This window comes from Physeter macrocephalus, chromosome 8 (genome assembly GCF_002837175.3).
Source record: "Physeter macrocephalus isolate SW-GA chromosome 8, ASM283717v5, whole genome shotgun sequence".
Lineage (NCBI taxonomy): Eukaryota > Metazoa > Chordata > Mammalia > Artiodactyla > Physeteridae > Physeter > Physeter macrocephalus.
Window position 1 is genome coordinate 72,430,811 of NC_041221.1, and position 25,478 is coordinate 72,456,288.

At 38.4% G+C, this 25,478-nt stretch overlaps 1 protein-coding gene across 4 annotated transcripts in view; it reads left to right on the forward strand.

The window, feature by feature from the left end:
- The window catches only part of CENPH (centromere protein H), a 23,350-nt gene extending 3,827 nt beyond the window's left edge, over positions 1-19,523 (forward strand). The window contains exons 2-9 of one of the 4 annotated variants that reach the window (XM_007129931.4): positions 107-162; positions 6,820-6,868; positions 7,267-7,341; positions 9,469-9,525; positions 12,810-12,873; positions 13,204-13,255; positions 15,291-15,454; positions 19,018-19,523. In XM_007129931.4, coding sequence (XP_007129993.1) covers positions 107-162; positions 6,820-6,868; positions 7,267-7,341; positions 9,469-9,525; positions 12,810-12,873; positions 13,204-13,255; positions 15,291-15,454; positions 19,018-19,113 — 613 coding nt within the window. In that variant the 3' untranslated portion in view covers positions 19,114-19,523. Of the gene's footprint in view, positions 1-106; positions 163-6,819; positions 6,869-7,266; positions 7,342-9,468; positions 9,526-12,809; positions 12,874-13,203; positions 13,256-15,290; positions 15,455-17,254; positions 18,015-19,017 lie in introns of those variants that run through there. The other 3 variants (XM_055086604.1, XM_055086605.1, XM_055086606.1) reach the window with 3 other exon arrangements.
- The last annotated feature ends 5,955 nt before the right edge of the window (positions 19,524-25,478 follow it).

A 25,478-nucleotide genomic window follows, 5' to 3' on the forward strand; every position in this document is an offset into this window, starting at 1 on the left:
CGTACCACAAAAAAAAAAAAAAAAAAAAAAAAAAAAAAAATATATATATAAAAAAATATATATATATATATATATATATAACTTTCTTCTCTTTATCTGTTTTCAGGGTAAGAGCACAGACCAAACAACAACTCTTGGAATATAAATCAATGTTTGATGCAAGTAAGTATTTTCATTTTCAAATAAGGTTTTGTGAGTTTGTTGATGAACAGTACTCCAGGGAATACACCAATTTTACAAATATTTATTTATTTAAGGAATGGGAGGGCCAGCATAATGCAGTACTATACCCTGTAAGAAGGCAGAAAGCAGGCTTGCCCTGGCCCTAAGGAACTAGTTAGGAATTCAAAAAATGTATATAAAACAAGTAAATAACAATACAGGACAATTAAGTTCTGTTGATCAGAGAATTGGGAAATCCCTGTGGGCTTAGGGAATCACAAAATTTACTACCATCAACAACCTGAACATTAAATTAGCAGATTAGATGATTGTTAAGCAGGTGATCTGAGACCTATACTTTGAGAAACACTGGATTATTGGCATGAGAGCAGAAGAGGCATAAAGGCGTAAGTGAAAATTTTCAATTCTAAACACAGAAAAATTTTAAATTTATCTTTTAAAATTATTAATTCAGAAATCTCAGGGACCAAGAGAGTAGTAAAATGATGGTTTAGTCATCCTGAAGTAATAACCACCTAATAGCCACCTGATTTACTGTAAGCCCTTGGGTCACAAAGATAGATTTTGGTTACTCTTTCTTTCTCTATGAAGTAAGCTTAAAGAGTAAAATCAAATAGTACACAAGGTGGAATCACGAATTGTGGAGGGTCCTCCCTGGTGCTCCAGTGGATGAGACTCTGCGCTCCCAGTGCACTGGGCCCAGGTTCAATCCCTGGTCAGGGAACTAGATCCCACATGCATGCCACAACTAAGTAGCCTGCATGCCGCAACTAAAAGAACCCACGTGCCACAACAAAGATCTTGTGTGCCGCAACTAAGACCTGGCCCCTCCAAAATAAATAAATAAATAAATATTTTTTTTAGAAAAAATTGTGGGGCTTCCCTGGTGGCGCAATGGTTGCGCGTCCGCCTGCCGATGCAGGGGAACCGGGTTCGCGCCCCGGTCCGGGAGGATCCCACATGCCGCGGAGCGGCTGGGCCCGTGAGCCATGGCCGCTGGGCCTGCGCGTCCGGAGCCTGTGCTCCGCAACGGGAGAGGCCACAACAGAGGGAGGCCCGCATACCACAAAAAAAAAAAATAAATAAATAAATAAAATAAAAAAATAAAAATAAAAAATAAAATAAAAAAAAATTGTGGAAAAGCCGAGGGACCTCATAGATGTCTTAATCACTTCCCTGAATCCATGTTTGAACTTAGGTAATTTTTGAGCTCTCCTGAAGCTCTCTTTAAGGCCATAGATCTGAAGGCATTTCTGGTGTGTTTTCCATCTCCATTCCAGGGTTTGTAAAGTCATAGTTTGTAAAAAACCAAACCAAACCCTAAAAAAATGGGCCCCCCAGCCTCTTTTCTGCTTACTGTAACTAGTAACTGTAGGAACTAGGATATTAACCAGGCCTTCTTGCCTCCAAAGCCATGTCCCTTTTGTTACATCAATAATGCTTACCTCCTGAAAAAGAATATCTATTACATATATTTAGATATAAATTTATTATATATATATCTGAATCACTTTGCTGTATACCTGAAACTGATAGAACATTGTAAATCAACTATACTTGAATTTAAAAAATGCTTGACTCAAAGATGGTTAGTAGGTCACTGCCCTTCCCCTGGAGGAATTAATGGTGTTCTTGTTTCCAAAGCCCATGTTCCTTGTATTAACCCAATTATGTTTACCTTAGAGATGAGAAGTAGGACATACCTAATGCTTTTTCTGGCATGAGAGCCCACATAATAGAAAAGTATATTTGATCTTAGATGTTGAGGTATAGGGGAAAAGCTATTCAAAATTTGGACCATTGAAGAATTGTCTCTGAGTATTCCTGCACTCATAGTTGAGTGAATTGATGCTAGGGATGGCGATATGGTGTTGAACAAAGCAGACTTTACCCTCATGGAGCTTAAATTTTATGTAGCAAAACAGGTAAGCAAAGAAACATGTGAGATAATTATGAGGTGAGGTAAATGTGATGAAGGAAATAATGGTGTGATAAGAGGGAGTGTCTACTTTAGACAGAGGAATCAGAGATGGCTTCTTCGAGAAGATGACCTTAAGGCTAAAATCCAAGTGATAAAAGAGTCTGCCTCCTCATGCAGTTCTTGTTTTCCCTGTATAGATAATTTTATTTTTAAGGGGTTGTGACATCTGAAAACTTGAGTAGATTTAATAGTCCACACTCTAGAATTTCTACAACTAAAGGAGAGGACAGATTTGAAGCAAACCATAAGTAGTTAGGTTGTAGTCTTTGAGAGAAGATATTGGTCTAAAATTGATTAGTGTTTTACCATTAAAAAATATATTACTGAGACTTTATTGCATGAAGAAATTTTTTTTACAATAAGTGCATCTATTTTAAGGGTACAATTTGATGAGTTCTGACAAATGTATACATCTCTGTAACTACCACCACAATCAAGACGTAGAACATTTCTGTCACACCTCCCCATGCCACTTCACACTCAGTCCCCACCCTGACCCCAGCAACCATCAATTTGATTTCTGTTGCTATAGATTTGTCTTCTAGAGTAGTGCTGTCCAATACAGTAGCCACTAGCTACAAGTGGCCTTTTAAAGTTAAGTTAATTAAAATCAAATAAAATTTAAAATTCTTTGTTGCACTAATCACATATCAAATGCCTAAGCCACAATGTGGCTGGTGGCTAGCATATTGGACAGTGCAGATACTAAGCATTTCATTCATCACAGAACAGAACAGTGCTTTGGACAGCACTGTTTTGGAATTTGATGTAAATGGATTTATATAGTATGTATTTTTTTTTTCTGACATCTTCCTTTTGTGACTTAATTCGTGTAACAAAATTCACCTTTTTTTTTAGTTTATTTATTTTTTGGCTGCGTTGGGTCTTCGTTGCTGTGCGTGGGTTACTCTAGTTGCAGCGAGCAGGGGCTACTCTTCACTACACTGTGTGGGCTTCTCATTGCAGTGGCTTCTCTTACTGTGGAGCATGGGCTCAGTAGTTGCAGTGTGTGGGCTCAGTAGTTGCAGTGCACAAGCTCTAGGGTGTGCGGGCTTCAGTAGATGTGGCACGCGGGCTCAGTAGTTGTGGCGCACGGGCTTAGTTGCTCCGTGGCATGTGGGATCTTCCCAGACCAGCTATCGAACCTGTGTCCCCTGCATTGGCAGGTGGATTCTTAACCACTGCACCACCAGGGAAGTCCCCTGTCAGTCTTTTTAAATTTTAGCCATTCTAGTAAGTATATAGTGGTATCTCATGTGGTTTTAATTTACATTTCCCTAATAGCTAATGTTGTTGATTATATTTTCATGTCTTATTGGCAATTTATACATCTACTTTTATGAAGTAGATGTATAAATCTACTTTTATGAAAAGTCCATTCAAATCCTTACCCATTTTTTAATTGGATTGTTAGTCTCATTGAGTTTGAGTTCTTTAATTATAACTGAATACATGATGTATTCCATTAAACAATAAAGAATAAAATATTCACTCCTTTAAAAACAAGAATGCAGTCCTTTTTCAGGTAAATAAATAAATATATATGTGTGTGTGTGTATATACATATGTATACATATATGGCAGAAATTTTCTCCTAGTTTGTTGCTTGCATTTTATTTCCTTAACAGTGTCTTTTGAGGAGCAGAAGGCATTAATTTTGATGAATCACTATTTTTCACTCTTTTCTTTTGTGCTTTGTGGTTTTTGAGTTCTATCTAAGAAACTGTGACTACCCCAAGGTTGCAAAGATTTTCTCCTGTGTTTTGTTCTAGAAGTCTTAAGGTTTTAGGTTTAACATTCAGGACTGTGATTCTTTTTTTTTTTTTAACATCTTTATTGGAGTATAATTGCTTTACAATGGTGTGTTAGTTTCTGCTGTATAACAAAGTGAGTCAGCTATACATATACATATATCCCCATATCTCCTCCCTCTTGTGTCTCCATCCCACCCCTCTAGGCGGTCACAAAGCACCGAGCTGATCTCCCTGTGCTCTGTGGCTGCTTCCCATTAGCTATCTGTTTTACATTTGATAGTGTGTATATGACCATGCCACTCTCTCACTTCGTCCCAGTTTGCCCTTCCCCCTCCCCATGTCCTCAAGTCCATTCTCTATGTCTGCGTCTTTATTCCTGTCCTGCCGCTAAGTTCTTCAAAACCTTTTTTTTTTTAGACTCCATATATATCTGTTAGCATACGGTATTTGTTTTTCTCTTTCTGACTTACTTCACTCTGTATGACAGACTCCAGGTCCATCCACCTCACTACCTATAACTCAATTTCGTTTATTTTTATGGCTGAGTAATATTCCATTGTGTATATATGCCACATCTTTATCCATTCGTCTGTCAATGGACACTTAGGTTGCTTCCATGTCCTGGTTATTGTAAATAGAGCTGCAATGAACATTGTGGTACATGAGTCCTTTTGAATTATGGTTTTCTCAGGGTATATGCCCAGTAGTGGGATTGCTGTGTCATATGGTAGTTCTATTTTTAGTTTTTTTGAGGAACTTCATGTGTTTGTTGGCAATCTGTATATCTTCTTTGGAGAAATGTCTCTTTAGGTCTTCTGCCGATTTTTGGATTGGGTTGTTCGGTTTTTTGATATTGAACTGCATGAGCTGTTTGTATGTTTTGGAGATTAATCCTTTGTCAGTTGCTTCGTTTGCAAATATTTTCTCTCATTCTGAGGGTTGTCTTTTCATCTTGTTTATAGTTTCCTTTGCTGTGCAAAAGCTGTTAAGTTTCATTAGGTCCCGTTTGTTTATTTTTGTTTTTATTTCCATTTCTCTAGGAGGTGGGTCTAAAAGGATCTTGCTGTGACTTATGTCAGAGTGTTCTGCCTGTGTTTTCCTCTAAGAGTTTTTATAGTGTCTGGCCTTACATTTAGGTCTTTAATCCATTTTGAGTTTATTTTTGTGTATCTTTTATATTTCCATACAAATTGTGAAATTTTTTGTTCTAGTTCTGTGAAAAATGCCATTGGTAGTTTGATAGGGATTGCATTGAATCTGTAGATTGCTTTGGGTAGTAGAGTCTTTTTCACAATGTTGATTCTTCCAATCCAAGAACATGGTATACCTCTCCATCTGTTTGTATCATCTTTAATTTCTTTCATCAGTGTCTTATAGTTTTCTGCATACAGATCTTTTGTCTCCTTGGGTAGGTTTATTCCTGAGTATTTTATTCTTTTTGTTGCAGTGGTAATTGGGAGTGTTTCCTTAATTTCTCTTTCAGATTTTTCATCATTAGTGTGTAGGAATGCAAGAGATTTCTGTGCATCAATTTTGTATCCTGCTACTTTTGGATTAACTTTTGTCTATGGTGTGCACTAAGTAAGGATCAAGGTTCATTTGTTTTCCATATAGAAATCCAGTTTTTCTAGCACTGTTTGTTGAAAAGACTTTTCTTTATCCATTGTATATGTGTAGGTCTATTTCTGGACTTTTTTTTCTGTTCCTTTGAGGTATTTGTATCTTTACAATGGTACCACACTGTTTGGATTACTGTAACTTTATAGTAAGTCTTGATTATCAGCTCTTGTAAGTCCTTCAACATTCTTTGTCAAAATTGCCTTGACTGTTCTTGGTCCTTTGTTTTTCTGTATGCATTTAAAATCAGTTTGTTAGTTTCCACAGATTTGACTGGGATTTGAGTGGGATCTATAGATCAGTATGGGTGAAATTGTTATATTAGCAATAATGATTCTCCTAATACATGTAGATACTGTATCTTTCCATTTCAGTATTTTGTAACGGGGACTTCCCTGGTGGCCCAGTGGTTAAGAATGCGCCTGCCAGTGCAGGGGACACAGGTTCGAGCCCTGGTCCGGGAAGATCCCACATGCCACGGAGCGACTAAGCCCATGCACCACAACTACCGAGCCTGTGCTCTATAGCCCGTGAGCCACAACTGCTAAAGCCCGCATGCTGCAACTACTGAAGCCCGCGTGCCTAGAGCCCATGCTCCACAGCAAGAGAAGCCACCGCAGTGAGAAGCCCGCACACCACAATGAAGAATAGCCCTTGCTCGCCACAGCTAGAGAAAGCCCACATGCAGCAATGAAGACTCAACACAGCCAAAAACAAATAAATAAATTAATTAAATTAAATTAAATTATAGTATTTGGTAGTGTTCAGTGTAGAGGTCATACATGTATTTTGTTAAATTTATCCTGAAGTATTTTGTGTTTTTGCGTGCAATTTTACATGTATTTTTAAATTTTAATTTCCTATTGTTAGTTGCTAATATATAGCAGTTTTTTTTAACATTGATTTTGTTCATTTCTTACTCTTTTTCTATCATTCTAAAACTGTGCTGTCCGATGTATGAGCCATTAGCTCCATGTGACTGTTGAACACTTGAAATGTGGTTATTCCTCATTGAGAAGGACTGTAAATGTAAAATATGCACAGAAGAAAAAATTGTGAAATATTTCAGTAGTAATTAGAAATTGATTACATGTTGAAATGATAATATTTTGGATCTATTGGGTTTAATAAGCTATATTAAAATTAATTTCACTTGTTTCTTTTGTAGTGTGGAAATGAAATTAAAAATTACGTATTTGGTTTGCATTTGTGGCTTACATTATATTTCTGTTGGACAATGCTTTTATAAAATACTACTAACGTCAAAAATTTATTTATTTGTAGATGAAGAAAAAACTCCAGAACAAATCATGCAGGAAAAGCAAATTGAAGCGTAGGTCATATTTTAAAATTTTAGTTGTGGTTTTTACAGATTTAATAATATATCCATCTTACAATATTGTCTGTCTTTTTCCTTTCCTTTTTTTTTTTCCAAGTAATTTGTCATGCACGTATTGAGAAGTTGTTGATGTGGGATGTAGACTTACATGCACATGAGTGATCATATTATCACTTTTGGCATCCTCCACACCTTAACAAGATACTTAGCAAAGTGTCATAGCAGGAATCAGTTTACCAAATCTGTAAATGTATAGGTATGGGGAGCCTGTAGAATACTTTTATTTAGAGAACAGGCATTTTACTTTCTTCAAAGATTTACTTTATACCTTTATTCAAGTAGTTACTTTTTCTGATATTGCTGAAATTCTTTTGTTCATGCTTTTTTGGCAGTAAAATTGAAGAACTGGAAAAAGAAATTGAAGAGGCAAAAGTTGCTTTTGAAATGAAAAAGCTTGCATTAGACAGGTAATTATTACCTTTTAAGTATGCAAAATGGGTATGGCTCAAGGTGGAGGGGATATTTTAACTAGTCTGAAGTAATCAATCAAAATGATGTTTAGATAATGGTCCCACAAATTTTGAGCCCTGAGAGAAAAGTTACATCATTCATTAATGTCTTCATTTGATGAAGTTACATAAGATAGGGTTAATAAGGAAATGTCAGTCAAGATAATAAAAGTGTGAGGTTAAATCTCATTCTGTGTTTGAAAGGATTATATAGATTCATTTACTCCAGTAACTTTTTTAAAAAATATTTATTTATTTATTTTATTTTTTGGCTGCATCGGGTCTTAGTTGGAGCACGCGGGATCTTCGTTGTGGCGTGTGGGCTTCTCTCTAGTTTTGGCGCTTGAGCTCAACAGTTGCGGCATGCAGGCTCTCTAGTTTTGGCTTGTGTGCTCGGTAGTTGTGGCTCAAGGGCTTAGTTGTCCCGCGGCATATGGGATCTTAGTTCCCCGACCAGGGATCGAACCTGTGTCCCCTGCATTGGAAGGTGGATTCTTAACCATTGGACCACCAGGGAAGTCCCCTATTCCAGTAACTTAATGGAGTAAAAGAATTGTCATTGAGTTTAAATATATTTTTAATTTTAGGCTTTGCATATATATTTTAAAATTCATTCAACAAATATTTGAGTGCTTACTGTGTTATAAGCTTTGTGCTGGAGCTGGCATACAGTTGTTAATAAGACAACCGGTGGTCTCTATTATAGACTTATGATCTGAATTAATAATCTCAATTAAGTGAATGACGCTAACAGTTTTTTCCTTGTATTTCTGGCCATCTCAGATGAATTTATTTACATTTAATTGAAAAGTAGTTAAAGCCCTTTTAATTGCTTCTAGTGGTGAACATATTTCCCTCATTTCATATGCTGGCTCATTATATAGATCATATTTTTTAAGTAAGGTGACTTCAAAGCTATTAAGATATCCCCCTTTAAGGAAATGACTAATATTGCTGAGCTGATTGCCTTTTTTTTTTTTTTTTTTTTTTTTTCAATTTAGTTTTGGTTGCTTTGGGTCTTCATTGCTGTGCACAGGCTTTCTCTAGCTGCGGCGAGCAGGGGCTACTCTTCTTTGCAGTGCATCGGTTTCTCATTGCAGTGGCTTCTCTTGTTGCGGAGCACAGGCTCTAGGTGTGTGGGCTTCAGTAGTTGTGGCACACAGGCTCAGTGGTTGTGGCTCTTTGGCTCTAGAGCGCAGGGTCAGTAGTTGTGGCACGCGGGCTTAGTTGCTCCGTGGCATGTGGGATCTTCCCGGACCAGGGCTCAAACCTGTGTCCCCTGCATTGGCAGGTGGATTCTTAACCACTGTGTCACCAGGGAAGCCCGATTGCCTTTTTATTATTATTTATTAGCTATTTGAATTTAAAAATAAATTACAGCGCTTGCTTGTACATAGACACATTTTAAAGTTCACAGTCAAGTATGGTTTTGTATTCCCTAACTCTACTCATTTTGGGCCCGTGTTGATCTCTGTAGTAACCTTTTTCTTCTTCCAGTTTTATTGTAATATAATTGACATACAGCACTGTATAAGTTTAAGGTGTGCAGCATAATGGTTTGACTTACATGCATCCTGAAATGATTATCACATTAGGTTTAATGAACATCCATCATCTCATATAGATACAAAATTAAAGAAATAGCAAAAAAAAATTTTTTCTTGTGATGAGAGCTCTTAGGATTTATTCTCTTAACAACTTGCATGTATAATTTACAGCAGTGTTAAACATGTTTATCGTGTTGTACCTTACATTTTGTAGTGCCTTAATGCTTCCTCGCAGCCCCGCACTAAGGTAGACGGCTTGGAGAGCAAGTTCAGGCTGGGTGTCAGGTCTGCTCAGCCCCCCTCTCTGGCCATATGCACAACTGCATGCAACAGCCCCATCCATATTGGTGTTCCTTCATATTTCTATAATTTACTTATCAAAGTATTTCCCATATGATACTGTTTAAAAACCTACTTTTGTTTTATGTTATATTTAAAGAGAAATCAATCTTTACCTTGTTGTATTTTTAAATTTTCTTTTTCAGCGTACCCTAAATGTTATCCATGTTTTATAATGGAAGCTTTTTTCCCTCTATAGGATGCAGCTTTCAAGTGCAGTTAAAAAACACCTGGAGAAAATTAACACCAAGACTAGGTATGTTTTTTGTTTGTTTTATTTTCTTTTTTCTGGATTTGGTAAGGATGGGAATAAGGGAGATCCGCATAATGACTAGTTCTATGAATTTTTTAATTTTTTTAATTACCTGTCACTGCTGACCACCTTTATCTGGGGAATAAGAAACATGACAGAATTTCTGTGGGCCCTTCTCATAATTACAACTTTATAGTCCTGTTGACATCTTGTTTCATATGGATCGGGACCCTAAGAAGCAATGGAGGTTTTACCTATACACTCTGGGATTTTTTTTTTTTTTAAATATTTATTTATTTATTTATATGGCTGCACCAGGTCTTAGTTCCCTGACCAGGGATCGAACCCAGGCCCCCGGCATTGGGAATGTGGAGTCTTAACCACTGGACCACCAGGAAAGTCCCCAATCTGAGAATTTTGAAGGAGGTTGTTTTTGTTTTGAATAAATTTATTTATTTATTTATTTATTTATTTTTGGCTGCGTTGGGTATTTGTTGCTGTGCGCGGGCTTCTCTAGTTGCGGTGAGCGGGGGCTACTCTTTGTTGCGGTATGCGGGCTTCTCATTGCAGTGGCTTCTCTTGTTGCGGAGCACGTGCTCTAGGCACATGGGCTTCAGTAGTTGGGACACGCGGTCTCAGTAGTTGTGGCTCGCAGGCTCTAGAGCGCAGGCTCAGTAGTTGTGGTGCACGGGCTTAGTTGCTCTGCGACATGTGGGATCTTCCTGGACCAGGGCTCGAAGCCGTGTCCCCTGCATTGGCAGGCGGATTCTCAACCACGGTGCCATCGGGGAAGCCCCTGAAGGAAGGTTTTGAAAGTTAACTTTCGTTTGGAGTTTACTGTAAAACAGGAGCAATGCTATCTCATTTAAGCCAAAAACAACTCAATGAGATAGGAAATATACTCCTCATTTTTGTATTGGCAGAAATGAGCTTGCATAGGTTCAATAATTGGCCTGGCAATCAAGGTCATCTCTAATCTGATCCTAAGTGCCTGGCCACCGGGGCCTTACTTGTGATTTTATCTCCCAAAGCTCTAATCTTGTGATAAAATACCACCACCACCACCACCCCACTGTTGGCACCAGAAAAGTACCGAGATGGATCTGGCACTTTCTCTATCTGGATGTCTTAGCCCAGACTGATACCCATTCCTCCCATATTCCATTTAACTCCAGGATTACATAAATCCTAAAATCTCAATTTGAACTCTCTAAATATTGCTCCCCCATGAAAGGAGAGCTTAAAACATTCTTGAATTAAAGGAGTGCAGGATAGATTCATGGCATTGACACCAAAGACAGCACAAAGGCCAGGTAGGCTGAGGCAGCGCCTTTAACCTGTCTTAAAGTTTACAACCACGTATAGCTGTAACTAGCAGAAAAATGAGTTCAGCTCTCACAGGTCTGTGCAAATAGTCCCCTTTTTCAGCCTCCCAGGTAAACTCATTCTACAGTGTTTCTCACGCCTGGCTGATTATCAGGATAATTAGTATTTTCACAATGGTCACATTGCTGGTCCCATCCCAAACCTGCTGACTCAGAATCTCTGAAGATGGGGAGCTGGCAATCCACATTTAACAAGCCTCCCAAGGGATTGTGGCACTCTGAAATGTGAGAACCACTATTCTCATCCAGTCTTATTTCCACCCTTTTACTCCAGCCGTACTAAACTGCTTGATCTAGGTAATCTTCATAATTACACTTGACCATTGAACAACCTGGGTTTCAACTGCCCAAGTCCACTTATATGCAGGTTGTTTGGGGTTTTTTTCAATAAATATGGTACCTGTATTTTCATTTTACAGATCTTTAAGTTAACTAAGTATGGGGGAAGATTTGGAATATGTGGAATCAGAAGAACTAGGGTTTGATCCAAACTGTTTCAGCTTTCTGCCCTTGGGTGAGTCATTTAATTCCTTTGTTTTTGAGGCAGAGATAGCAGTGCTCTTGACTGTGTGGGATGGTTGGTGTCCCTAACCACTCACCCCACCTGCATTGTTCAAGGTTCAACTGTACTTTACATCTTTTAAGACTCAAGGATTTCCCTTGTTCCACCCTTTGCACAACTCTTAGAAGGGTTCACATCCATTACTGGTTGTAATGAAACCATATGATGGTTGTGGATTTATTTTTTCCCCATAAGATTCTTTCCTCTTTGAAAACATGTAGTATGTTTTATTCTATTTTATATTCCTAGTGCTTGGCACAGTCTTGCCATGTAGTAGTCACTCAGAAATACTTGTTGGAGGGGCTTCCCTGGTGGCACAGTGGTTGAGAATCCGCCTGCCAATGCAGGGGACACGGGTTCGAGCCCTGGTCCAGGAAGATGCCACATGCCGCAGAGCAACTAAACCCATACACCACAACTACTGACCCTGCGCTCTAGAGCCCGTGAGCCACAACTACTGAGCCCGCACACCTAGAGCCTGTGCTCCACAATAAGAGAAGCCCCCGCTCACCGCAACTAGAGAAAAAGCCCATGCGCAGCAACAAAGACCGAACGCAGCCAAAAATAAATAAACTAACTAATTAAAAAAAAAAAGAAATACTTGTTGGAGAAATGGGGATAAAAGCAGTTTATACAGTGAAACTATTCTGTATGATATGATAATGGTAGATACATGTCATTATACATTTGTCAGCTCATAGAATGTACAACACCAAGAGTGAACCCTAACCCTAATGTAAACCATGGCCTCTGGGTGATAATGATGGGACAGTGTAGGTTCATCATTTGTAACAAATGGATCGCTCTGCTAGGGGAGGCTGTGCAAGCGTGGGGGCAGCGTGTACATGGGCTTCCCTTCCACTCGGTTCTGCTGCGAACCTAAAACTTGTCTAAAAACTAAAGTCTATTTCCAAAAAGCTATGAATTAGTAAGCTGTTAGGGTTTTTTCTCCCTAAATATGAGATTTTTAGAAATGTTCCTGGGGAATTCCCTGGCGGTCCAGTGGTTAAGTTTCCGAGCTTCCACTGCAGGGGGCACCGGTTCGATCCCTGGTCGGGGAACTAAGATCCCACATGCCGTGCAGTGCGGCCGAGAAAAAAAAACAAAAGAAATTTATTTGATATTCTTTGTTGTCTGTGAGCAAAAATTTTTCTAGGGAAATGCATCTCTAATTCTAAACAGAAATTTAGTTTACCTCAAACTTTTTCAGACTTATTTTGTTAAACAATGACTTTCTATTGAAGTGTACAGTGAATATAATGAAAGTAAATATATACTATCTGATTTCTTAATTGAGTTTTTTTAACTGTTAATAAATCATATTTTTTATTCCTTTTCAGTGTGCTCATGGATAACATGAAACAAATACTAAGTCTAAATAAATTAGTAATGAAATCACAGCAGGTAACTTTGAATATAAAGCTGCTTATGCATTTTCATGATTTCAGTAACATTCTTGCTGGTAACTGTATGTGACTAAATAGGATTGCCCAAAGAGACTGATATGGTTGGAATTCACTGTCCTTAAGTTTTCTCTCTTTTCCATAATTCCATTATTTCTGACTAATTATCTACTTATCATTTAAGCTACTTTTCCTTTCCCTTTTGTTGTGTGGAAACAGAGGAATTGAAAACTGGAGCTCTAGAAAATATGAATAGATAAAACTCAGTGATTTAAATATTAAAGGTGTGTTCTTAGGTTATGTGCCTTAATCTTTTTATTTCTAATAACAGGAAACTCGGGACTTGGAAGGCAAATTGCTTGATGTTAGAAAGAAGAGATTGCGTATGTAGAACACTTTTTTTTTTTTTTTTTGGAGAACACATTTTCACTTAATATGAAGATTGATAAGGCCAGATCTCTCAATCACTGAAAAATGTTTTAATTTTCTTAAAACTTTGGACATAGCAATTTAAAAAGTAGTACATAAAATGGATTTTGCTTGATTTGTTGTTTTAGAACTTTAAATCACAAAAATTAAGACATTCTCAGTGGGGGAAGGAATATCAAATAATACAGAAAAGTATAATGTGAAAGCCATACCTCCGTCCTGTGTGACCGCAGTTAGGAGTACATCATTCCAGGCCTTTTTCCACACCCATATAAACGTATTTATATAAACATAATTTTTTTTAAATTTATTTAATTTTATTTTTGGCTGTGTTGGGTCTTTGTTGCTGTGCGCGGGCTTTCTCTAGTTGCGGGGCGCCAGCTTCTCATTGCGGTGGCTTCTCTTGTTGCGAAGCACAGGCTCTAGGTGCGTGGGCTTCAGTGGTTGCAGCATGTGGGCTCAGTAGTTGTGGCTCTCGGGCTCTAGAGTGCTGGCTCAGTAGTTGTGGTGCACGGGCTTAGCTGCTCCGCGGCATGTGGGATCTTCCCAGAACAGGGCTCGAACCCATGTCCCCTGCACTGGCAGGCAGATTCTTAACCACTGTGCCACCAGGGAAGCCCCCTAAACATAATTTTTAAATGATCACTTGATACATATGGTTCTACAGCTTTTTAATTTAATGAACATGAGATGGGTTTTTGCATTGAAATGTTTTATTGAAATGTGTTTTAGAAGTGACACATAGTCTCTATAAAGAATTTAGAAACAGAACAACATACATAGGAAAAGTTAAATTTTTAATTTTATCAAGAGATAATCGATCTTCAATGCTTCTTATTTATAAAATAAAATTGGCATAATTTTATTCTTTGTTGTAAACTGCTTTTTTCATTATCAGTATAGGCATGATTTATTAATTTAAAATATTTTGTAGATTTGCCTTTTTGTAAGTAATCTCAGGGTTAGAAGTACTCCTGGTCATCTGATCTAATCACCCTTTGGCTTTTTTTCCATTGCATTCCTGTCAAGGAACCAAGCTCCTGAGATACACCCATTTATGTTTTCAAATACTATCTATCCCCAACTTATGATGTTTCGACTTAATGATTTTTTGACTTTTGATGATATGCATTTAGTAGAAACTGAATTCAGATTTTGAATTTTGCTCTTTTCCTGGGCTAGTAACATACTCCCATGTGATGCTAGGCAGCAACATCAAGCCCCAGCTCCTATCAGCCACGTGATCACAAGGGTAAACAACCAATACACTTACAACTATTAATGTTTTTCACCTTCAGTACAGTATTCAATAAATTACATGAGATATTTAGCACATTGTTATAAAACAGGCTTTGTGTTAGATGATTTTGCCCATTTGCAGCCTAATGGAATTGTTCTGAGCATGTTTAAGGTAGGCTAAGTTAAGCTGTGATGTTTGGTAGATTAGGTGTACTAAATGTGTTTTTGACTTAGGATATTTTCAACTTAAGATGGGTTTACCAGGAAGATCTCTAGTTTAGTTCTCAGAACATTTCGGGAACAGCAAAAAAAAAATGGTTGATGGTATTTATCCCTGGAGAAAGGAATCTTACCTTTCCTTGAAAATTCATCTTGTTGATATTGTAATTTTTGTAAATAAAGGAGGGGAAAGTATTTCCTTACATGTATCTCCTGCTATTTTTTTGGCAACCCAGAGTAAGTCCTCTTTGACATGATGCCACAGCAAACATTTGTAGACAGTATCATTGTCATACATGCATACCTTGAACATCTCACAGAGGACATTACTAAGTATGAAATTAAAATATTGGTGTTTTGCACCAGAGAAATCATTTTCAGATCAAAAGGGAACTGCAGCCTAAAATGCTGCTTATTTAAAATTTTCTCTTGACTGAAATAATCAGTAACTGTTCTGCTTCAAAAGTTTTCAAGATTCTTGTTTATAGGAGTTATCATATATAGTATATCGTTTTATTTTTAACCCAATAGAGTTAAAACAAGGTTCAGAAAGGAAGCTTTTAGAAATACAGACTGAAAAGAACAAACAGAAAGATGATTTGCGTAGTATGGAAAATTCGGGCAAGATAAAGACCATACAACAAAACCTGGAGACGGAGATACAGATTACTACAGTTATTCAGCATGTGTTCCAGGTAATATTTTTATAAAATAGGAAGAGGGGGTAAAGAACTTTTAAAAAATGATTGGTTCTATTACTTTCAGGCTTATTTTCATTTAATTTTTGATCTTACTAAATAATTCAGTACTGAATATTAAGCTGTTTACATATATCTTGAATTTATGTCTATTTAGCTTTTAAGGCTTTGGTTTTTTGTTATAGCTAGACCTTAGGCATTTATAAATGGAAATGATTTCAGCAGCTCTGTGGAGGCAGAATGGTATAATGGTGGAGAACATTAGACTTCAAGTTGGGAAGTGAGGAAAACATGGATGCGGGTGATGGGAATCTAGAGTTAAGATCCTGCCACCTACTTAATAGTTGCTGAGGGACTTCCCTGGTGGCACAGTGGTTAAGAATCCGCCTGGCAATGCAGGGGACATGGTTCGATCGCCGGTCTGGGAAGATCCCACATGCCACAGAGCAAATAAGCCCGTGCGCTATAACTACTGAGCCTGCATGCCACAACTACTGAAGCCCATGCACCTAGAGCCCATGCTTTGCAAAAAGAGAAGCCCACGCACCGCAACAAAGAGTGGCCCCCGCTCACTGCAACTAGAAAAAGCCCGTGCACAAATAAATAAAATAAAATAAATTAATTTTTTAAAAAAAGTTGCTGACCTTGAGGAAATTATTTAACTTTTCTAAGCATTAGTTTCCTTGTGTAGAAAGAGTGGTTATTAGAACTAAAGGTGATAATTCATGTTAATCTGTTCAGCATAGTGTGTGGTCGAAGCAAATTCTCAATGAATATTGGTAGTTGTTCTCATGTCGGGTTTGTTTTATTTTTATTTTTTAAGTTTATTTATTTATTTTTTGGCTGTGTTGGGTCTTCTTTGCTGCACACAGGATTTCTCTAGTTCTGGTGAGCAGGGGCTACTCTTTGTTGTGGTGCTCGGGCTTCTCATTGCAATGTCTTCTCTTGCTGCAGAGCACGGGCTCTCGGTGCAGGGGCTTCAGTAGTTGTGGCTTGCAGGCTCTACAGTGCAGGCTCAGTAGTTGGGGTGCACGGGCTTAGTTCCTCCACGGCATGTGGGATCTTCCCAGACCAGGGATCGAACCCTTGTCCCCTGCATTGGCAGACGGATTCTTAACCACTGCGCCACCAGGGAAGTCCCCATCATGTCAGTTTTTAAATTTTATGTGTTCATTTAGCCTGGAGGTTTTTCTTTACTTTTTTTTTTTTTTTAAATATTTTATTTATTTATTTGGCTGTGCCGGGATCTTTGTTGCTGCGTGCGGGATCTTTAGTTGCAGCATGCGAACTCTCAGTTGCGGCATGTGGGATCTAGTTCCCTGACCAGGGATCAATCCCGGGCACCCTGTATTGGGAGCGCGAAGTCTTAGCCACTGGACCACGAGGAAAGTCCCTCTTTACTTTTTTTTTTTTTAAATAAATTTATTTATTGTTTTTGGCTATATTGGGTCTTCGTTGCTGTGTGCGGGCTTTTCTCTAGTTGGGGTGCGCGGGGGCTACTCTTCGTTGTGGTGCGCAGGCTTCTCATTGCAGGGGTTTCTCTTGTTGCGGAGCACGGGCTCTAGGTGTGTGGGCTCAGTAGTTGCAGCACACGGGCTCAGTAGTTGGGGATCGCGGGCTGTAGAGCGCAGGCTCAGTAGTTGTGGCTCACGGGCTGAGTTGCTCCGTGGCATGTGGGATCTTTCCGGACCAGGGCTAGAACCCGTGTCCCATGCACTGGAAGGTGGATTCCTAACCACTGCGCCACCATGGAAGCCCCTCTTTACTTTTTTTTTTTTTTTTTTTTTTTTTTTGCAGTACGCAGTCCTCTCACTGTTGTGGCCTCTCCTGTTGCAGAGCACAGGCTCAGTGGCCATTGCTCACGGGCTCAGCCGCTCTGTGGCACGTGCGATCTTCCCGGACCGGGGCACGAACCCGTGTCCCCTGCATCGGCAGGCGGACTCTCAACCCTTGCGCCACCAGGGAAGCCCTTTCTTTACTTTTTGAATTATAAAATGTCTCTGGAACTGTTGAGATGAAATACTTAAAACTGCCAGTTTTCAATTATGAAGATACCCAGTTAAAACTGCCAATTATATGTAAAGCATATCCTTATAGAATATGAGGTCTTATATCTCACCGTAAGAAATTCTTTCCCAGGTCTTACTCCTATTTTTTAGTAGCAGCGGGTGATTTGATTAGGAATAACCAGATCCCCTAGGCTAACGTCAAGTGGAAGATTGTATAATAAGTACAGAATCATTTTAATTTTCTTTGGCACATGTTCCTTACTACTGCTTTGAAATTTCTGTATTCTGTGTTTCTTAGTTTTTATTCATATCCTCTAAATTAGTGTTAATTTTGATTTAATGAAACTATTGCTTTGTTGAACGGAATATAGCTTTGCCCAATCTTAGGAGCTCTCTTTGTTCCGAAAAGAAAAAGAGCGCTTCGTGGTTCAGTCATGTTTGAATGCTTTACCTCCACCTGCCTTTGTAAATTTGACTGGATTTATATACACTATCCCTTTCATTCACTTATGGCAAAAATGTGCCTTATATAGGCCAAGGTTTTTCATATTTTTATATATAACAATTTAACACTTATATTCTAAAATCTCTTAACAGTATTTCAATTAGTAGTTCAGTATCATTGAGCTGCAGTTTTTAATAGAATAATGACCAGAGTTTTCATTAATTATAACCCTAATCATTCCTCCATTGTCTACTGCAAAAATATTCTTCACCTTTGTCAGGGTCTTAAAGCTTTACAAGGGCTAAAAACTAAGCTCTTCTTTTACCTCTTGTAAAAATAATGCATGTTACTTACAATTCAATTGTTTTTCACCACAGAAGTGCAAAATGAACTCTGAACCACAGCTGCAATCTTTTTCCTTTAGGACACACTGCCAGTATCCTTAATAGGTAAAAACTATCCACAAAAACTGGCAAAGCATAAAAATTGTTGTAAACATTGTAAATATTCCCTAGCATTATGTAGATCAAGGTTGAAGTATTACTGAAAGTAGAAATGGGGATACAAGAATGCATTACTATTTTTTCTCATCATCACAGAGTAAATATTCACACCTACTTCTGTAAATATTTGATAAGATCAGCGAAAGGATTTATTTATTTATTTATTTATTTATTTTAAAACTACCTTTTTAAAAATTTTTATTTATTTATTTTATTATTTATCTTTTGGTTGTGTTGGGTCTTCATTGCTGTGTGCAGGCTTTCTCTAGTTGCAGCGAGCAGGGGCTACTCTTAATTGCGGTGCGCGGGCTTCTCATTGCGGAGGCTTCTCTTGTTGTGAAGCACCGGCTCTAGGTGCGCGGGCTTCAGTAGTTGTGGCTCGCGGGCTCTAGAGCGCAGGCTCAGTAGTTAGGTGCACGGGCTTAGTTGCTCCGTGGCATGTGGCATCTTCCTGGACCAGGGCTCGAACCCATGTCCCCTGCATTGGCAGGCGGATTCTTAACCACTGCGCCACCAGGGAAGTCCTGAGGATTTTTTTAAAATCTTGTTAAATTTTTAAGAGTACTTAGAACTTTAATTTAAAAATTTTTTTCTTAATTACAGAACCTCATTTTGGGGAGTAAAGCCAACTGGGCAGAGGATTCTGCCCTTAAGGAAACTGTTCTGCAGCTTGAGAAGAATCTCACCACGATCCAATAAGCATTCTGTTTTGACGTTTTTTTGTTTCTGTCTTTAATGTCATTTAAATTGCAAATTTCAAGTGAAATTCTTTTCAGTGTTTTTGGAACTGTTCTAATACTGCAATTGTTTTTTAGCTTAACAGTGTTACATGGAATTTACTGCTTTAAATATGATAAAGTGACTGGCATAATCTAAAAGAATCTGAAAATCTTAGCCTTGGAAGTGTCCCAAAAGATATCTAGTCCAGCTTTCCACTGAATGTGGACTTTTTCTTTTTACAATATTCCTGGAAGTCCCAACTCTCATTTGGAATACTTCTCTGTATTTGTTTGTCAACCAAAATATTGGAAAGTTAGAAAAGCATATCCACATCTTTATTTTTTTCAACTGTCAGTTGTATTTTATTCAAATAAATCTCATTTTAGTTCTAACTAGAGATTTTCTTTTGCCTTTTTAAAAAAATTTTGTGATATAATTGATATATAACATTGTGTAAGTTTAAGATGTACAACATGTTGATTTGACCACCGTGGCATTAGCTAACACCCCCATCATGTCACAGAATTATCATTTCTTTATCATGGTGCGAATATTTAAGATTACCCTCTTAGTAACTTTAAAGTATGTAATGTAGTATTGTTAACTAGAATCACAGTGCTGTACATTAGATCTCCAAAATTTATTCATCTTCTAACTGCAAGTTTGTACCCTTTGACCACCATTTCCCCAGTTCTCTCACTCCCCCATCCACATTTTTAAACAGACACCCAAATAAAGCACCTCAATCATGAAAAAGAAAGAAAAAGAAAAACATTCAAAATGTTAACAGTTGTGGTTATTATAGAAAAATTGTGACTTTTTTCTTTTGTATTTTTATGTTTATCGTGCATTACTTTTATAAGTTAAAAAATAAGAATAAATATTATTCTATCTTATTAAAAAATAGAACTTGCCACCTTTTATAGACTCCAATTCCATTTTTGGAAAACGAATTTGAGCTCTTTATTAATTTGGAGCTGTTGATAATTTTTATAGACAATGTAGTGTTTTCAACATTCTTTTAAGATGGACTTTAAGGGATCCTTGCTCAGGGAACTAGATCCCACATGCATGCCGCAACTAACAGTTTGCATGCCACAACTAAGGAGCTGGCAAGCCAGAACTAAGGAGGTGGTGAGCTGCAACTAAGGAGCCCGCCTGCCTCAACTAAGACCTGGCACAACCAAATAAATAAATAAATAAATATATTTTTCAAAATTGCTCTAGTTGAAAAAGACATAATGACATTTTTTTTAAAAAGGACTTTAAACTGGAAAAGATGCACTGCAGTGGATAATAGCATTTGAAATCTGTTCTTTAGATCAGTAACAAAAATAAAGAGATTAGAATACTGAAACTTTTCTTTGGAATATTTATAGTTTTGCTTCATTTGTTTTGATAAATCATAATTTATGTGTAGTTTTTAAAATTTTATGTGTAGTTACTCTTTTTGCCACAGTGTATTCTTGGAAATGGTCCACATGAATTATAAAACAAGTTATATTTTTCTCATAGAAAAACATTCTGGAAAATACCTTCCTGATCCAAAGATACAGCATTAAATAAATCATAGATGCACGCTTTATTAGTGAATCCCAACTCAAAGGGTTACCACCATCCTCAGAAAAACTTTCTGCATTTTCCTAAGATTTTATTGTCCTGTTGTGTGCTCCCTCTTAAAGCCCAGCTCTGAGGGAGAAATTGTATTACTTAGCTTTCTTGGAAATCATGCTGAAAAACAACCTCAAATCTCAGTGGCTTATAAGAAACATTCTCTGTTGGATCCATGGTTTGGCTGATCATTCTAGGACCCAGGCTGAGGGAGCAGCCACTATCTGAAACACATGCTCATGTCTTATGAGGCCAAGTCAAATTATACCAGCACATTTCGTTTCTACTTGGAAGAGGTATACATTATTTCCATCCAGGTTCCACTCAAGCTCATCATCACTGGGGCAGGAAAGTATACTCCCACAATAGGGAAGTGCTGGGGAAACCAAATGGATATTTGCTGAAAAGAATATAGTCTACCACAGCCTGCTACCTTGGTCTTAAATATCAACTTCCCTTCTGCATGTAAAAGATGCACCTCTCCCCAAAGAAGGTAAGCTAGCAATGTCATCTAGTCATACCAGTTTCAAAGAGTCTTCACATTATTTTGGATGTTGCTCTTCCTGATCTGGAGACCTATGAACTGAAAAGACAAGCTATACTGCTTCACACAGCCAGCAAACAATAGTGGAGAAGGACTGTAGCAATTCTGAAATATTGCTTGGCAAGTGATAGGAGGTGCCCTTTCCTAGGGGACAGGGAACACCTTTGGATTTGGCTCTCTGGAAGCAGTTCTTTATCTCTGGTTCTTCATTCTGCCCTTTGGGAGGTTCTCTCTATCCATTACTAACTTTGGCCATATCTGAAAAGGGCATTAGAGGTTATGCCCATCTGAACAGCTTTCTTAGTTGGGGACCCAAATATCTTTTTACATCTCAAACAGTCACAGTCTTTTAAAATCCAGGCTAGTGGTGCTTTTGCTAATACATTTTCCTTAAAAATGGTGGTGGTGGTGATGGTTGTTTTGGTTGGTTGTCTCATCATATCAAACTATGATTTACCAGCTGACTGGTTTTATAAATAAAGTTTTATTGGAACAAAGCCACACCCATAGGTTTACATATTATCTGTGGCTGCTTTCCCTCTACGATAGCATACGCTGGTCCCCTGCTTATGATGGTTCAGCTTAGGATTTTTCAACTCTGTGATGATGCAAAAGCTATATGCATTTAGTAGAGACCATACTTTGAATTTTGAACTTTGATCTTTTCCTGGGCTAACAATACTCTCATGATGCTGGGCCGCAGCAGTAAGTCACATCTGTCAGCCACACAGTCACAGAGGCAAACAACCAATATACTGGGCTTCCCTGGTGGCGCAGTGGTTGAGAGTCCGCTTGCCGATGCGGGGGACACGGGTTCGTGCCCCGATCCGGGAAGATCCCACATGCCGTGGAGCGGCTGGGCCCGTGAGCCATGGCCGCTGAGCCTGCGCGTCCGGAGCCTGTGCTCCACAACGGGAGAGGCCACAACGGTGAGAGGCCCGTGTACGGCAAAAAAACAAGACAAAGAAAACAACCAATATACTTAGAACCATTCTGTTTTTCACTTTCAGTACGGTAGTCAATAAGTTACATGACATTTTCAACACTTTATTATAAAATAGGCTGTGTTAGATGGTTTTGCCCAACTGTAGGTTAATGTAAGTGTTCTGAGCACATTTAAGGTTAGGTGTATTGGGACTTCCCTGGCGGTCCGGTGGTTAAGGCTTCACCTTCCAGTGCAGGGAGTGCTGGTTCAATCCCTGGTCAGGGAACTAAGATCCTACATGCCTCGCAGCCAAAAAGCCAAAACGTAAAACAGAAGCAATATTGTAACAAATTCAATAAAGACTTTAAAAAAATACGTTAAAAAAAAGGGTTAGGTGTATTAAATTCATTTTGACTTAGGATCTTTTCAACTTAGGATAGGTTTATTGGGACGTAACCCCATCATAAGGAAGATCTTTAGTTGAACTGAATTGAGTAGCTGCAACAGATTATATGCACCGCCCCCCCAACCTCTTCTTACAGTCATTGACTTGAAGGAACAAGTTGCTCTGTAGAAAGTTCTCTATTCTGATTAGTCTGATTGCTTCCTAGTAGTTTAGGTAGCTTGTTTCACCTCTTTATTCCTGTAAATCAGAAGTCAGATCTAAGTGCTTTATTAAAGTAGTCTCAATTTTTTTTTATCAAGAAAATTCACAAGTTGTTCTGGGTACTTTGTATTGCATCACATCAGGAAGTTGTCATGCACAATGAGTTCTACCTAACAGATGTACAGCAAATGTCAGGAACAAGATACATGGAACAAGAAAGGAGTAAAAGGCCAGATAAGATAGGGACGTTAAGAAGACACAATATAAAGTAGAATCAGATGGTGTGCTCCACAGGTTCATGAAAATAGTCAAATAATAGCATTCAGGATATAGACTGTTGACTGACAGAAAAATGCACAATGTAAGAGCTGTGAGTTGAGTTTTATTCAGTGTCCTACTGAGGACTAGGAGACAGCCTCAGCTGTCAGCTGAGGTAGGGGGACAGGCCAATTATATATGTGACTTTGGCTATTAAGTGTGTGCAATCCAGTATACATCTCAGTAGAAGGTTACTGCTGGTCAAGAGGAACAGATAACACCAGTTAAGGATTTTAGTGCTTTTCTAAGTATGGGAGGATGCAAGAAACCAGAATCACAAAAACAATTTCCTGAAATATATCTAACTAAGGGCCTATTTTGCTTGTTCTCCTAAAGCACAGAGTGCCTCCTCCTTTGTTGTGAATTCCTTTCAGGGTGTACTGTAGGTCAGCTATTGCAGTGGCTAATGACTTGATCCTTGTAGAACTGGAGGGTGGACAACATTCTTTGTTTTACAAGAGGAAAATCAGGAGACTTGCATGGGGTGAGTAATCAAATGATGTGATGACAGGAGGGTGATTGAAACTGAGTAGCAGGAAGATAAGATAGGATTCGGTTTGCTCCCTCAGCTTCAGCTACTTTTATCATCTTCATCCTAGAAAGAACTAATCAACAAGGGGCCTGGATGAGAATTCTGTGGAGTGTGAATGCCAACACTTACAAATAAATCCACAAGTAGAGAAAAGTCAGAGCATTTTCCTGGCAGTCTTCCCAAACAAAATTCATACCAATATGACCAGTAATTTGTACTGCATTTGACATTTTCTGAATTTATCATCAGGTATTCCCAGGAAACTTTTTGGTATTACAGGACTCGGAAAGTTTATCTTTTAATAAAATCTCTAGACATATATACACTAATATGTATAAAATAGACAAGAACCTGCTGTATAAAAAAATATAACTAAAAAAGAAAATCTCAGGCTTCCCTGGTGGCGCAGTGGTTAAGAATCCACCTGCCAACGAAGGGGACATGGGTTTGAGCCCTGGTCCGGGAAGATCCCACATGCCACAGAGCAACTAGGCCCGTGTGCCACAACTACTGAGCCTGCGCTCTAGAGCCCGCGTGCCACAACTACTGAAGCCCACGCGCCTAGAGCCCGTGCTCCGCAAAAAGAGAAGCCACCGTAGTGAGAAGCCCGTGCACCGCAGTGAAGAGTAGCTCCCGCTCGCCGCAACTAGAGAATGCCGGCGCGCAGCAACGAAGACCCAATGCAGCCAAAAATGAATGAATAAAAAATAATTTTTTAAAAAATCTCTAAATCATGGGAATTCTTTGCCCATTTTCTTCATCTCTTAAGTATAATCATAAAGGAAAATGACAAATATTTATTTTATTTAGAAAAGTAGCCAATAAATTCTCTCTTAAATGACCAGAATGAGAATCTAATATTGTAGATTTTCACATAGAAACTTGCTGTTTCTCTGAATGTCAATGAAAAGTCTGTGTTCTTGGAATCTAAGCTGCTGTTGCTTTTGAGCTTTTCCCCACCAGCTTTATTGAGGTCATTGACAAAATTGTAAAATATTTAAAGTTTTCAGTGTGTTGATTTGATATATGTATACATTGTGAAAGGATTCCCACAATCCAGTTAACACATCCATCACCTCACATATTTACCTTTTTTTTCTTTTTTTTTTTTTTTTTTTTGCGGTACGCGGGCCTCTCACTGTACTGAGCCTGCGCTCTAGAGCCCGCGTGCCACAACTACTGAAGCCCACGCGCCTAGAGCCCGTGCTCCGCAAAAAGAGAAGCCACCGTAGTGAGAAGCCCGTGCACCGCAGTGAAGAGTAGCTCCCGCTCGCCGCAACTAGAGAATGCCGGCGCGCAGCAACGAAGACCCAATGCAGCCAAAAATGAATGAATAAAAAATAATTTTTTAAAAAATCTCTAAATCATGGGAATTCTTTGCCCATTTTCTTCATCTCTTAAGTATAATCATAAAGGAAAATGACAAATATTTATTTTATTTAGAAAAGTAGCCAATAAATTCTCTCTTAAATGACCAGAATGAGAATCTAATATTGTAGATTTTCACATAGAAACTTGCTGTTTCTCTGAATGTCAATGAAAAGTCTGTGTTCTTGGAATCTAAGCTGCTGTTGCTTTTGAGCTTTTCCCCACCAGCTTTATTGAGGTCATTGACAAAATTGTAAAATATTTAAAGTTTTCAGTGTGTTGATTTGATATATGTATACATTGTGAAAGGATTCCCACAATCCAGTTAACACATCCATCACCTCACATATTTACCTTTTTTTTCTTTTTTTTTTTTTTTTTTTTTGCGGTACGCGGGCCTGTCACTGCTGTGTCCTTTCCCCTTGCGGAGCACAGGCTC